Consider the following 13,515-nt stretch of genomic DNA (forward strand, 5'->3'; position numbering starts at 1 on the left):
AATTGGTGGAAAACGTCATAGTATAGTATGTCGTCAAAAATGGTCAAGAACGTCATAGTATAGTATGTCGTCCAAAAATTGTAAAAAACATCATAGTATAGTATGTCGTCCAAAAATGGCCAAAAACGTCATAGTATAGTATGGCATCCAAAAATGGTCAAAAGCGTCATACTATAGTATGTCGTCCAAAAATGGTCAAAAACGTCATAGTATAGTATGTCATCCTAAAATGGTCAAAATTGTTAAAAAACCTCATAGTATAGTATGTTGTCCTAAAATGGTCAAAATTGGTCAAAAACGTCATAGTATAGTATGTCGTCCAAAAATGGTCAAAAACGTCATAGTATAGTATGTCGTCCAAAAATGGTCAAAAACATCATAGTATAGTATGTCGTCCAAAAATGGTCAACATTGGTAAAAAACATCATAGTATAGTATGTCGTCCAAAAATGGTCAAAAACGTCATAGTACATTATGTTGTCCAAAATTGGTCAAAAACGTCATAGTATAGTATGTCGTCCAAACATGGTAAAAAACGTCATAGTATAGTATGTCATCCAAAAATGGTCAAAAGCATCATAGTATAGTATGATGTCCAAAAATGGTCAAAAACACCATAGTATAGTATGTCGTCCTAAAAATGTCAAAATTGGTCAAAAACGTCATAGTATATTATGTCGTCCAAAAATGGTCAAAAACGTCATAATATAGTATGTCGTCCAAAAATGGTCAAAAACATTATAGTATGTCGTCCTAAAAAGGTTAAAATTGGTGGAAAACGTCATAGTATAGTATGTCGTCCAAAAATGGTCAAGAACGTCATAGTATAGTATGTCGTCCAAAAATTGTAAAAAACATCATAGTATAGTATGTCGTCCAAAAATGGCCAAAAACGTCATAGTATAGTATGGCATCCAAAAATGGTCAAAAGCGTCATACTATAGTATGTCGTCCAAAAATGGTCAAAAACGTCATAGTATAGTATGTCATCCTAAAATGGTCAAAATTGTTAAAAAACCTCATAGTATAGTATGTTGTCCAAAAATGGTCAAAAATGGTAAATAACGTCATAGTATAGTATGTTGTCCAAAAATGGTGAAAAACGTCATAGTATAATATGTTGTTAAAAAATGGTCAAAAACGTCATTATAGTATGTCGTCCTAAAATGGTCAAAATTGGTCAAAAACGTCATAGTATAGTATGTCGTCCAAAAATGGTCAAAAACGTCATAGTATAGTATGTCGTCCAAAAATGGTCAAAATTGGTAAAAAACATCATAGTATAGTATGTCGTCCAAAAATGGTCAAAAACGTCATAGTACATTATGTTGTCCAAAATTGGTCAAAAACGTCATAGTATAGTATGTCGTCCAAACATGGTAAAAAACGTCATAGTATAGTATGTCATCCAAAAATGGTTAAAAACGTCATACTATAGTATGCCGTTCCAAAAATGGTCAAAAACATCATAGTATAGTATGTCGTCCTAAAAAGGTCAAAATTGGACAAAATCTTCATAGTATAGTATGTCGTCCAAAAATGGTCAAAAACGTCATAGTATAGTGTCATCCAAAAATGGTAAAAAATGGTCAATAACGTCATAGTATAGTATGTCGTCCAAAAATGGTCAAAAACGTCATAGTATAGTATGTTGTCCAAAAATGGTCAAAAACGTCATTATAGTGTCATCCTAAAATGGTCAAAATTGGTCAAAAACATCATAGTATAGTATGTTGTCCAAAAATTGTAAAAATTGTTCAAAAACCTCATAGTATAGTATGTCGTCCAAAAATGGTCAAAAACGTCATAGTATAGTGTCATCCAAAAATGGTAAAAAATGGTCAATAACGTCATAGTATAGTATGTCGTCCAAAAATGGTCAAAAACGTCATTATAGTATGTCATCCTAAAATGGTCAAAATTGGTCAAAAACGTCATAGTATAGTATGTTGTCCAAAAATGGTCAAAAAAACCATAGTATAGTATGTGTTCCTAAAAAGGTCAAAATTTGTCAAAAACATCATAGTATAGTATGTCGTCCAAGAATGCAGACAGTGTCTGGTCTGAATCATTTCACTGTATAGAACATGTATTCTGACGGAGCGAGGTGAAAAGACGATGTGTGTGAATCCACACACTCATTCCATTTAATGAGTATCATCACTGAGTTCCATAAACATAAAAAGTGAGTGAAGTAATGAAGAGGAAATGCCTGCTAACTTCTACACGGACTTATATTGTGTATGCAAATGTCTGTCTGTGACTTCTGTTTCACTACCTCCTCTGTGTATTCTATCCCTCACTTGTAAACCAGACGCCCATCTGCGTCCAAAAATAAGTAAATAACAGTGCATTTCACACAGTGTTACGACTTAATCCACTGTTCTCTCACAGATATTGTTTTTATTCCCTTACACCTGGCAAGGCGAGATATAACAGCCTGACTGCGAAGTGCAAGGGAGATAACCTTATCCTCCAAAGACCTAGAAACTGCATCCATGTTCCCAAACTTTATCTTCTCACTGTCTCACTATCAGAACAAATAAGGCACACAAACCCAGTTTACTTTTTCAAAAACCAATGTGTTATTATAATGAGAGAAAGGGTCACAACCTGACCTTGTCCAAATTCAAGTTTCTCCTCAGTTCAGTTGCACTCATGGAGGAGATTGCAAGAACAAAAGGACGCGTGACACAGCTGCTCTCCTTTGTCTCACAGCAGCTCCTTGTCCTGTTGGGTTTGTCACTCTGATTAATTAACTCCATTAGGTAAACAGAGAGAGGTGAACTTAGAGAGAGTTCAGTGTGTTTTCACAGTGTAAATCCAGACTGAGGCAACACAGGAATCTCAGTCCACTGTAAAAAAAAAAGAAGAAGGTTGAAAGAACAACCGTGGTAATTGGTAATTGGTAATTGGTAAGTGGTTGTCAAGACTGCATCGATACATGTAATCCTTACAAATGTAATATTAGAGACAAGAAAAGTCATCGTTTTTCACATCGTGCCAAAAAAAGGAGGTAATTAAAGGCAGACTTTTAAAAGACATTATAAAAAATAATAAAACAAATGATCTCCATTATAATCTCCAAATAATAATAATCTCCAAAATAAAATGCTGAACTTAGATTTAAATGTATTTTGTATTTCCGAAAACCGGAAGTCTGCGAAAAAGTTCTATTCTTGGCTCCACAGTGCAGCACAGAGTCCTACACAAACTTCCCGCCTCAGAGGATTTATCTGTCCATTGGATACATGTTATATATGACAGCAATGTGCCTGCTAGAGCCTGCAAATGATCACTTTTCCAAATGCTAACTGCTGTTAGCTCCCAGTAGCCTATGTGGCTGATGTCATTTCCTGTCCCTAAAGTTTTGTTTTACTTTTTTTTTTTTAAGGTTGACCTAAAAAGATACTACTAAACAGAGTGTTCTGAACAGGGCTGTTTTGGCAGGGTGATTGAACTGCTGTGGTGCTTCGTCTGTATGGTATTTTGACCAAAGCATGTCACAGACATGTTCATTAGGACACTAGGGAACTAGGTTAACTTGGATAAATAGGGTATAATATGAGTCCTTTAAAGCAGTACTTTGTAACTTTTGGTGATTGTTGTTGCTGTTTAATCTGCCTCTATTTTGGTGTTTGTGTACATCGTCTGCAGCTGATTGTCTTAACCAGCACAATTTATACTCATTTGACTAAGGTTGGAATGTAACGCGACCTTTGCACATAATTATAAGTTGCGTACTGCGACTTTATTTGAAAATTAGGTACAATTGAAAGCATTAGTGACAAGGGAGTCTTTGGTAACTAAGGACATGTTTGGCCTTTCATCAACCACATCACAGCATTGTTGTGTATAATTTTACCCACTGTGACTCAATGGGACAGCCCAGAGAGAGAGAGGGGATGTGAGGATCTGCACGTTCCAACTCTGTCTGAAGAAACCACAGCTGATCCTCCTTTGATGTTGCAACAAGAACATGCCACTACTGCTAATGAAGCTGAAACTACACCACACAGCACTCTCTCTCTCTCTCTATGTTTAAACACCACATTTCTGCAAGATTACTTTTTATTACTGTTTATTTAGCAGGTATTTATTTCATAGTAAACATGGCAATAACATAAACAGTCCGTTCATCTTGTATGTTTTATAAGAGGGAAAAAAAGAGCACAAATGGGTGTAAAACGAGCTCAGACATATTTCTTTCACTTTTCACTTTCAGAACGTGCACATTTCTCTATTTTAAAAAACATGCAATTGGGAATGGTGGATGTCCTCGCGCCATGTGCATTCATTGTGCAATCAATGACGCCTTCTTCTAGATCACATGTGTCAAACTCAAGGTCCGGGGGCCAGATGTGGCCCGCCACTTCATTTTATGTGGCCCGCGAGTGACGGCACCGGCCACTAGATCGCAGTATATTATTGTATATGCATCATGCGACGAGTGAAATTGAATAAGTAATAAATACAGAAAGTTATTTAGCAATATGTTACAGAGTAGTTACCTTTATTTTACATTATATTCGGTTACATTTAGTTACATTTATTCTGTATGACAGTTGCATCTGGCCCTTTGAGTGTAACCGTTATGCTGATGTTTGACTCCCCTGTTTTAGATCAAAGATATGTCCGTTGTTTTCCGATGAGAGAAGAAAAAAAAATGCTGAGAAAAGTTTCACTTTCCAATAAATAAAAAAATTAAAATCCAAACATTTGGAAATGTGCCCTAAACGAGCCAAACTTTTTGATGTATGAATACTTAATATAACAATAATAATAATAATAATGATAATGATAATAATTATGATAATGATAATAATAATAATAATAATAAAATAAAAGCGGGGACATTTTTATGAGTTGGAACTTTCCAACTCGTAAAAGACAAAGATCCCCTAAAACTCACGTGATGCCTAATTCCTGTAATAATAATAATCACAAAATGAAACTGTACAACTGTAAATGATTAACTGAGCTTGCCACAGAGCGGCGCTGTCTCCGCTTCAGCGTGACTGTGAGTACTGAGCGTGTGTTCTGTCACTGCAGTCACGTGGGTTCCAGGCCGGGCGGTGTGCTGTGGTTAAATAGCGGATGTGTGTGCTTCAGACCCGGTAGATTATCAGCTCAACGTGCTCTACGGACGCCCCTGAACGGACAGACTATTTGCCCTTGAACGAACGAGACTCTCATACTTCCACCTGCGACAGAACAGACTCCTCGTCAAACGTCTCTTTTCTTTTTTTTTTTTTTTTAAAAACCTTTATTCACTTCATTTTAATAAAAGCGTGTTCTGCGCAGCTCTCGAGTCCCCGAGGAATGCCCAGAGAGCTGACACAGAACAGGATCCAAAAGATCTGGATTCCCACCAAGGATGACAGGCCGGCGGCGCCCCGGAGAGGTACGCACCATTATTTCATTCATTTTCCTTTAATTATTTCTCTGCAGACTCACTTTTAACACGTCGTTATTTTTGACAAAGACAAAGAATGTGGGTCGTTCCTATGGCTAACATGACCGGTGCAACTGTTTTAAGCTAGCATTTCAACACGTCGCTCGTAATAACGGTTAAACAGGAGATGTTGCTTTTATCATTTATATATTTCCTGTATCGCAGTGTTCGCCGCACATGTTCTACACCGGTCTTTTTTTTTTGGACTCACTGGTGGTGTTCATTAGCATGTACGACACGTTCCGACTCTCCTCCGAGGGAGCGTGACGACACCCGGCTCACCATGGTAACCACGATTCCCCGCAACCTGCGCGAGATGCTATTGTACCGGCGCCCGTTTCTTATTGGTCAGCCGGCAGCGCGTGGGCATGGGGCGACTCGTGACAGGGGAGAGAGAGATATGACATATTCAACACTAAAATAACAGATTTTGTACTGAATCATAGTACAAAATCTGTTATATATTATATAAAAAGGTGGTTTCAGTTCAATGATCGAAATATTTTTTTTCACCACTCACATTGGTCATTTTATTCTGAGCTGCTGCTCATCTATTATTGATGGAATACTGATCAATGAGGAAGAAAAAGCACAAGTTCCATGATGCTTTAACATCACTCAGGCTTTTTGTAGCATTCATTTCTGATTCAGTAGTTTGAGTTTGTTGAATGTAAATTAAATTAAATATTTGCAGATGTACCCTTCATTCTTATTTTCCTGATGAGAATATGAATGAATGAATGAATGAATGAATGAATGTTTTTCTTATTTCGCACTAATATACATTGAGACATTTACATAATACACAAATAATGGTAAATAAAAATGTCAGAAAAAGGAGTAGGCTGAAGCCAAGGGCTTATTATAGCATATCCTTTGCTGTATCCTGAATTTTATTCAAACAATATGGCATCCGGTGGATGATAATACACAAATAAGAAAATAAATATATAAAAAGGAAACAAAGATAAATGTATTGCATTATATTATATAACAATAATAATACTATATTATATACTAATATGGGGTCTATTGTGGTCCTATTTTAATGTTAATATAGGCTACCAACATAATTACTAAATATCTTTATAACTGTTTATCATTTTATATGTAAACATTTTTTTGAAAACGTAGATTGAGCTACACATTCTTAAATCCTTATCACAGCAATTCCACAGTTTGACACCTTTCACAGAAACAGTTTTCTTTACTTTTGGTTGTTCCCCATGTCTTTTTAAACATGCCTGTGTTCCTTAGTTCATATTTACTCTCATGAATTTCGAACAGCCTCTGAAAACATCTTGGGAGGAGATTATGATGTGCTTTGTTTATAATCACTAAGGTTTGAAGGTTGACTATATCCCAGAATTTTAATGTATTTAAATTTATAAATAAAGCATTGGTTGGCTCCAGGTACTCTGCTCCCATAATTATATGTATTATTCTTTTTTGTAGTAGGAAAATATGAATGCTACGAGGTATGAATTTTAACGGCACATATGTGAAAGAAAGGTGGATGATAGGAGAGCAAAGATGTTGGGGAAATGTATGAGCATCGACTTACAGTTTGATCTGTTTTTGTGTTATGGAAACGAGTAGCAATTGTGAGGGAAAAGGCAACATTAGGTCCAGTAAACGAACACTGACGGCTGTGAAGTGTAAAAAAAAAACAACCTCGGTACAGTTTGTATTTACTGCTCCAGCCACAAACCCAGTGACCTACAACACGTGCCATGATTCATGCATATTCAACAGCCGGCATTTCCCTGCCCACTGTAGCAGCCTCATGCAGTGACGTAGTGTGTGATGGGAAAACCTCCATGGGCCTCAGGGCTACTACAGTTTATCTGGTGAGCTGAATACAACAATGCAGAGAAGTGGGTCAGACGTGCAGTGTAGTGAAAGGAAAGTCTGCCAGTTTGTGCCAGGTTAGTGGTTCAGGAGGGTTACTTCTCTGTGTGGCCAGTTAGTAGTAGAGTTACAAATTGTAGGATGGTAAATCTCCATTTGCTCTTTAACATACAAATTTGCTTAGAAACAATATATTTTCCCTCTCCACAGCAACGGGTGCCCCCCATTTTGCCAACCCCCAGACCGTCATTGTGATGGTTGGCCTGCCAGCTCGGGGTAAGACGTACATCTCCAAGAAGCTCACTCGCTACCTCAACTGGATTGGCTTACCCACCAAAGGTACATACAAACACACACATTTTGCTCATAGCTTATCAAAATGTTCTTCCTGAAAACGGCAGCTCGTTTTTCGTTCTCCAGGAGATCAGGTTTCATGTTTGTCTTCCTTTTGCAGTATTCAACGTGGGAGAGTATCGCAGGGAGGCAGTCAGGAACTACAGTTCCTTTGACTTCTTTAAGCCTGATAATGAATGTGCCGTGAAAATCAGGCAGTAAGTCCCACACTCACTTATATCACTTATATCTGTAATGTCATTTTTTAAAATAATTGAGAGATTAAGATCCCAACACCTTTTTGTTTTTTTCAGGCAATGTGCCTTAGCAGCCCTGAGGGATGTCAAGTCCTATTTGAAGGACGAGGGAGGTCATGTAGCGGTGAGTTTTCCTTCACTCATCATGTTTTCTAACATCCGCAGTGATAATGACAAACCCTTTGTCTTACAAATGCCTGTCTGATGCACTTTAGGTCTTTGATGCTACAAACACAACAAGAGAAAGGCGAGACATGATCCTCACGTTTGGCAGTGAGAATGGCTTCAAGGTAAGCGTCGCCGCGGTGACACAAAGAGTCGAGTTCTATACGGCATCAGAGCTAAGACGGTGAATTCAAACTGCTTTCCCTTTTTGTGCCCAGATCTTTTTCATCGAGTCTGTGTGCGATGATCCCAGCGTCATTGCGTCAAACATTATGGTGAGTCACCACATGACATGACTATGAAACACCGTTGCACTCTATGTTAAACAACTTTAAACTGCTCACAACACTCTGGTCTCATGCTGCCTGTCAATCCTCATCTTTGTGTGCAGGAAGTGAAGGTGTCGTGTCCGGACTACCGGGACTGCAACAAGACAGAAGCCATGCTGGATTTCCAGAGGAGAATTGAATGCTACAAAACCAGCTACCAGCCTCTGGACCCTGATCGGCACGACAAGTAAATCCTCCACGTTAGCTCTGACAGTACATCCCCGCTGTCACATGCAACCTTTTACGTGAATCACTGAGCGTGTCCTGTTGCATGTCTTTTCCTTCAGGGATCTCTCCTTCATCAAGGTGATTGACGTAGGTCGACGGTTCCTTGTGAACCGAATCCAGGATCACATCCAGAGTAAGATCGTCTACTACCTGATGAACATCCACATCCAGCCTCGGACCATTTATCTGTGCCGGCACGGCGAGAGCACCGACAACCTGGAGGGACGTCTCGGTGGTGACTCCGGCCTCTCACCGCGGGGAAAACAGGTATGAACAACAGGACAGGGGCCGTGAAAGAGATTTACAAAAATGTGTGGTTAACAAGGTCAGAAACATTGTAATCTGTAAGAGTATTTAAGGGTTTAATACATTCTCCTCCCTGCTGCAGTTTTCTGTTGCGCTGGCTCGGTTTGTGGAGGAGCAACAGCAGCAGGATCTGAAGGTCTGGACCAGTCAGCTGTGTCGCAGCATCCAGACCGCCGAGCACCTGGGAGTTCCGTATGAACAGTGGAAGGCGCTCAATGAGATCGATGCTGTGAGTGTCACACAAACACACTATTGAAACCTTGTCATGCAGCAACAATCATTGTTCACAAAACAAAATATTGTCTTCCTTTTAGGGGATCTGTGAGGAGATGACGTACGATGAAATGAAGGAGAAGTTCCCAGAAGAGTTTGCTTTGAGAGATGAAGATAAATACTACTATCGCTATCCTGCTGGAGAGGTACACGTACAAACCAAACACCTACACTTACCTTCTGCATTCCCAAAACACAAAGCATTTCGTTAACAATCATTGTCACATTACTTTTTTTTAATCTCCACAAGGAACTCATATCCAGATTCTGGTTATAAGCATTAATCAGCATCCAGAGCTATTTTCAAATTAACAAACATTAACAAACAAAAACCTCTTTCCTGACTGCAGTCCTACCAGGACCTGGTCCAGCGAGTGGAGCCCGTCATTATGGAGCTTGAGAGGCAGGCTAATGTTCTGGTTATTTGCCACCAGGCCGTCATGCGCTGCCTGCTCGCCTACTTCCTGGACAAGAGCGCAGGTGCTTACCACAAATCCCAGTAAATCCCATGGTTTAAATCAAAAATGATCTTCATGACTATTTATATTCACAAGTACGTTTTCCTGCCTTTTCATTGCACCAGATGAGATGGCGTACCTGAAGTGTCCACTCCACACCGTGCTGAAGCTCACCCCTGTTGCTTATGGCTGCAAAGTGGAGTCCATCTCTTTGAATGTGGACGCAGTGAACACCCACAGAGACAGACCCGAGGTAACGTGATGACCGGGCTTTCTGGTTTACTTTCACTTCCCATAGAAAGTTTGTGGTTGACAGATCCAGTTCATGACAGGCCATTACACCAGGGTTTTGCTGTAAATTGAAAAAAAAACAAAAAACTGAATGTTTAACCATTGTGCCATCCTGCAGGAGGTCAAAAGAGGTCCTGGCACTTTGATCAGGAGGAACAGCGTGACTCCTCTGACCAGCCCCGAGTCAATCATCAAGAAACCTCGCATCGATGACCTGGACGAACCTCCTATCCAGGAGATGCCACCGTCTGTTTCCTCTCTGGCCCTCTGCAGCCCCTCACACCTCCCTCTCACCCTGACTGGAAAGGTGGGTTTATACAAACTCTTAATTCATTTCAAGTCACGAGAAGCTCATGCTTCAAGCCTGACATTTTCTACAGGAGAATCCTCCCATGGCTTCTTTCCGACTGACTTTCTGTGTATTCTCACTCGCTTGTGTCACATCTTTTTTTTTTTTTATCTTTCTTTGCTGCCTCTTCCTCTTCCTCCTCCTCATCATCTCACAGCACTGGCTGGGCAAAGTTTGCCTGTAAGTATCTGCTCAGTGTCTGTCTTCACTTTGTCTATCTCTATCATCCTTCCTGTTGCTGTATCTTTTGTTTACATCGTGTTTAATTTCCCCTTATTTCTACAGTATGTAACTGAACTCCATTCATCAGAAAAATTTAACAGGAAACATGTAATCGTAAGCCATAGAAACAACATAAATGATGTTTTCAATAACACAGCTTACAGTAAGTCTGCACTTCCCCAGACTTGTTACATGGGAAATTACATCTTGCATAGCGCAGCACTGTTTCCTGGCTGTGAGGGGAAAAAAAAGAAACACATCCCCGCTCCATATTTGTACACGGGGAAGTCGCCGCCCAATTTACATTCCTGTGATTCCTGTGTGCTGACGTCACCACTGTCTGCTTGTTACTTTACTCCGCTGATTCATGCTTGACTTGTTTTTGTCCCTGTGTTTGATCTATTTTTGGCCCCCGTCATGTGCTGCTTAAAGACGAACCACACTCCACTATCTGAGATTGGTTTTGCTCTTAGTCTTCCAAAGGTAAACAAGCTGTAGCTGAGGATATGCCGCGGCTTCATAGTAGCTTCATAGCAGCTTCATAGTAGCTATGTCTCTTACAAATAAATAATCTGCCAACGCAGAACCAGGCTGGTGACTCAAAAGTTAACCAGACTGTGGTCAGCAGGCTCATTTTGGCCAAAACACAATGTAACAAGCTGCATTTCTTTTCCACTACTACTGCTCTTGTTTTGTGTTGGCTGGGCAATATGGTCAAAAACGTAATCACAATAAAAGTTATTGAATCAGTTGGTATGAAGCTGTCAGAGGAGCTGATGACAACAAAACCACTGAATATTATATGAAATATGAAAGTAATTTTAAAAGCTACCATTTTATCTTCTACTTAATCCATTATATAATCTTTTAAATCACTTTAAACTACTTGATTTACCAGATTATTGGTAAATTTAATTACAGTATTTTTGAATTTAGTATTCATACAGGATATGAATAATGTCTGATTGATTGTTAGACACATGAGATAATTAACAGCTGTTGAACAATTTCCAAAATGGCCTCCAACCTTTGACTTGTGTCTGCAGTGATGCAGAAATGACTTAAGACGTGACTTTTCCCATTTCTATGTTGTTTTTAGTGCTGCATCTAACGATTGTTTTCATAGTTGATTCATTTGTCTGATTAATCTAGTACTTGTTTGGTCTACAAAATGTTGAAAAATGTTGATCAGTGTTTCCCAAACCTCAAAAATTGTTAAATTATAACTATTTCTCATGCTTGGAGCAAAGAATCCAGAAAAAAAAAGCTGAACAGTCAACAGTTCTTAAGTTTAACATCATACAAAAACGAAGCTCTCAGCTGTGCAGTTAATAAGATGACGAGCAACAGTTTTCCTGCTGTCACAGTGGAAAGGTGTGTAATGTACAGAAGCTTGTCAGCTTCATTTATAATCTCCTGAGGATTAACTTGTGCACAGAAACACGCAGGCAGAAGAAAGTCCCTGCGACCTGCTCACACACTCATGATGCCACTGCTAGTCTTCTAAAAATGTCATGGAGGTCACGTAACCTGTGGTTTAGAGATTACCTTACATGATGCATGGGGAAAAAAAACATGATTTGAGGAAGTTTACAAGAGCACTGCTGTAGTTGTGTAGTTGCTGGTTGGTGTACGTGCGCTACGTCTTAGTTAGCCTCAGTACAGAAGGCGTCGCAAGTCTTTTAAAAAAAAAATTATTTCTGTGTTTGCAGAACTTGAGGAGGAGCTCGTCTGGTCGCCATGACGTCCTGCAGCTCTGCCAATGAAATTGCACCGGTCTGTCACGAGGCTCCAGAGGCCAGCGAGAGTATCACTAATGAACACAACAAAAACAGCATCTCAGTCATGGACATCACCTATTATTGTTTATGGTTTTCCCGCCATGTTACTTCCTGGTAATGTTTTATAATCTGGGGTGTGTACACTTAATTCAGTTTGAAGGAAGTAAACAAGCACTTGAAATGGCTTTCAGGGAAACCGGTTAAAAACCTGACCCTTGCACCCAGATCAAATTGTCTTTTCTTTTCTTTATTCTAACCAGGTATTCATGTTTGTATTGTTAATGAGCAGAGGGAAATCAGATTATGTTTCCTCTGTAAACTTTCTGTCCATGTTTTTTCCAAAATATGTCAGATTATGAATTAATTGACACTACAAAATAAGATAATTTTGCACAGATCTCTATTTTAAACCATTTGTTTGGTTTATGCGTCACTGTCTTTTTTTTTCATGATGAAGGGGCTGATTTGTCTTTTTCTTTTTTTTGCCATAGAGTGCCTGTAGTGCATGTTTTTCCAAGCCTGTCACTGCTTCTCTTGCTGTTTCTCTTGACTTGATTGCTTGAGGAGAGGCACCACATTTCACCTAATATTATTTATTTTTTATCCAGTGTAGTTTCAGTGCTAAATTACGTGTCAATTATTTAACAAAGTTCTCTCTGAGTTTCTTTTGCTGTCGTTGTCCACAGTGCTCACTTATTTTTCGTCGACAACAATGCGTGCTGTTAATAATATCCTTGTAAATGTTAGTGTACATACAGGAAAGGACTCTGAAGTGTCTTTTAATGACTGAAGTGTTAGTTTTTGTACTAATGTGTTGCGACTGAACTCAGAACGTCTGCAGAGGTCAAAGCTTCTGTAAACTCTTTTGCTCGAGATACTTGAATTTTTTTTTTTTTGTAAAAACTATTTTATTATTCTCTTAATTTATTTGTATGTAGTTTTTGAGTCTGAGTACTATGCATGAAAGAGAGAGAGAGAGAGAGAGAGAGGATGAGATGTTGTTCACTTGACTTTGCTGGACCAATAAATTCACTCCAGAAAAAACAAACAAGTTTTTTGTTTTGCTTATTGGCACAAATCCAACACCAATATCCTGTTTTCCTCATATAGAGCTAATCTGCAGCGAACACAGCGTGCTCTGGCACTCCTGCCTTTATTATCTTACCGTTTACAATAGTCATGAGTCACACTGTGCACTTGCACATGCGGCTTATCAG

The 13,515-nt window shown here is 39.1% G+C and overlaps 1 protein-coding gene across 2 annotated transcripts; it reads left to right on the forward strand.

The window, feature by feature from the left end:
• Nucleotides 1–4,982: 4,982 nt before the first annotated feature.
• On the forward strand, nt 4,983–12,283 carry pfkfb3 (6-phosphofructo-2-kinase/fructose-2,6-biphosphatase 3; the record flags this gene model as incomplete). Of its 2 annotated transcripts, XM_083906851.1 has the most annotated exons (15): nt 4,983–5,404; nt 7,517–7,645; nt 7,761–7,857; nt 7,954–8,020; nt 8,112–8,186; nt 8,280–8,336; nt 8,453–8,577; nt 8,678–8,885; nt 9,007–9,153; nt 9,239–9,343; nt 9,548–9,677; nt 9,781–9,908; nt 10,065–10,253; nt 10,453–10,475; nt 10,950–11,004. In XM_083906851.1, exons 1-15 carry the CDS (start codon nt 5,323–5,325, stop codon nt 11,002–11,004), a joined length of 1,617 nt encoding a protein of 538 aa, XP_083762977.1. In that variant the 5' UTR covers nt 4,983–5,322. The 2 variants fall into 2 exon arrangements, with proteins under 2 accessions (XP_083762977.1, XP_083762978.1); XM_083906852.1 differs by lacking the exons at nt 10,453–10,475; nt 10,950–11,004 and adding an exon at nt 12,230–12,283.
• Nucleotides 12,284–13,515: the final 1,232 nt, after the last annotated feature.

Source organism: Microchirus variegatus (genome assembly GCF_963457635.1).
Source record: "Microchirus variegatus genome assembly, chromosome: 20".
NCBI lineage: Eukaryota > Metazoa > Chordata > Actinopteri > Pleuronectiformes > Soleidae > Microchirus > Microchirus variegatus.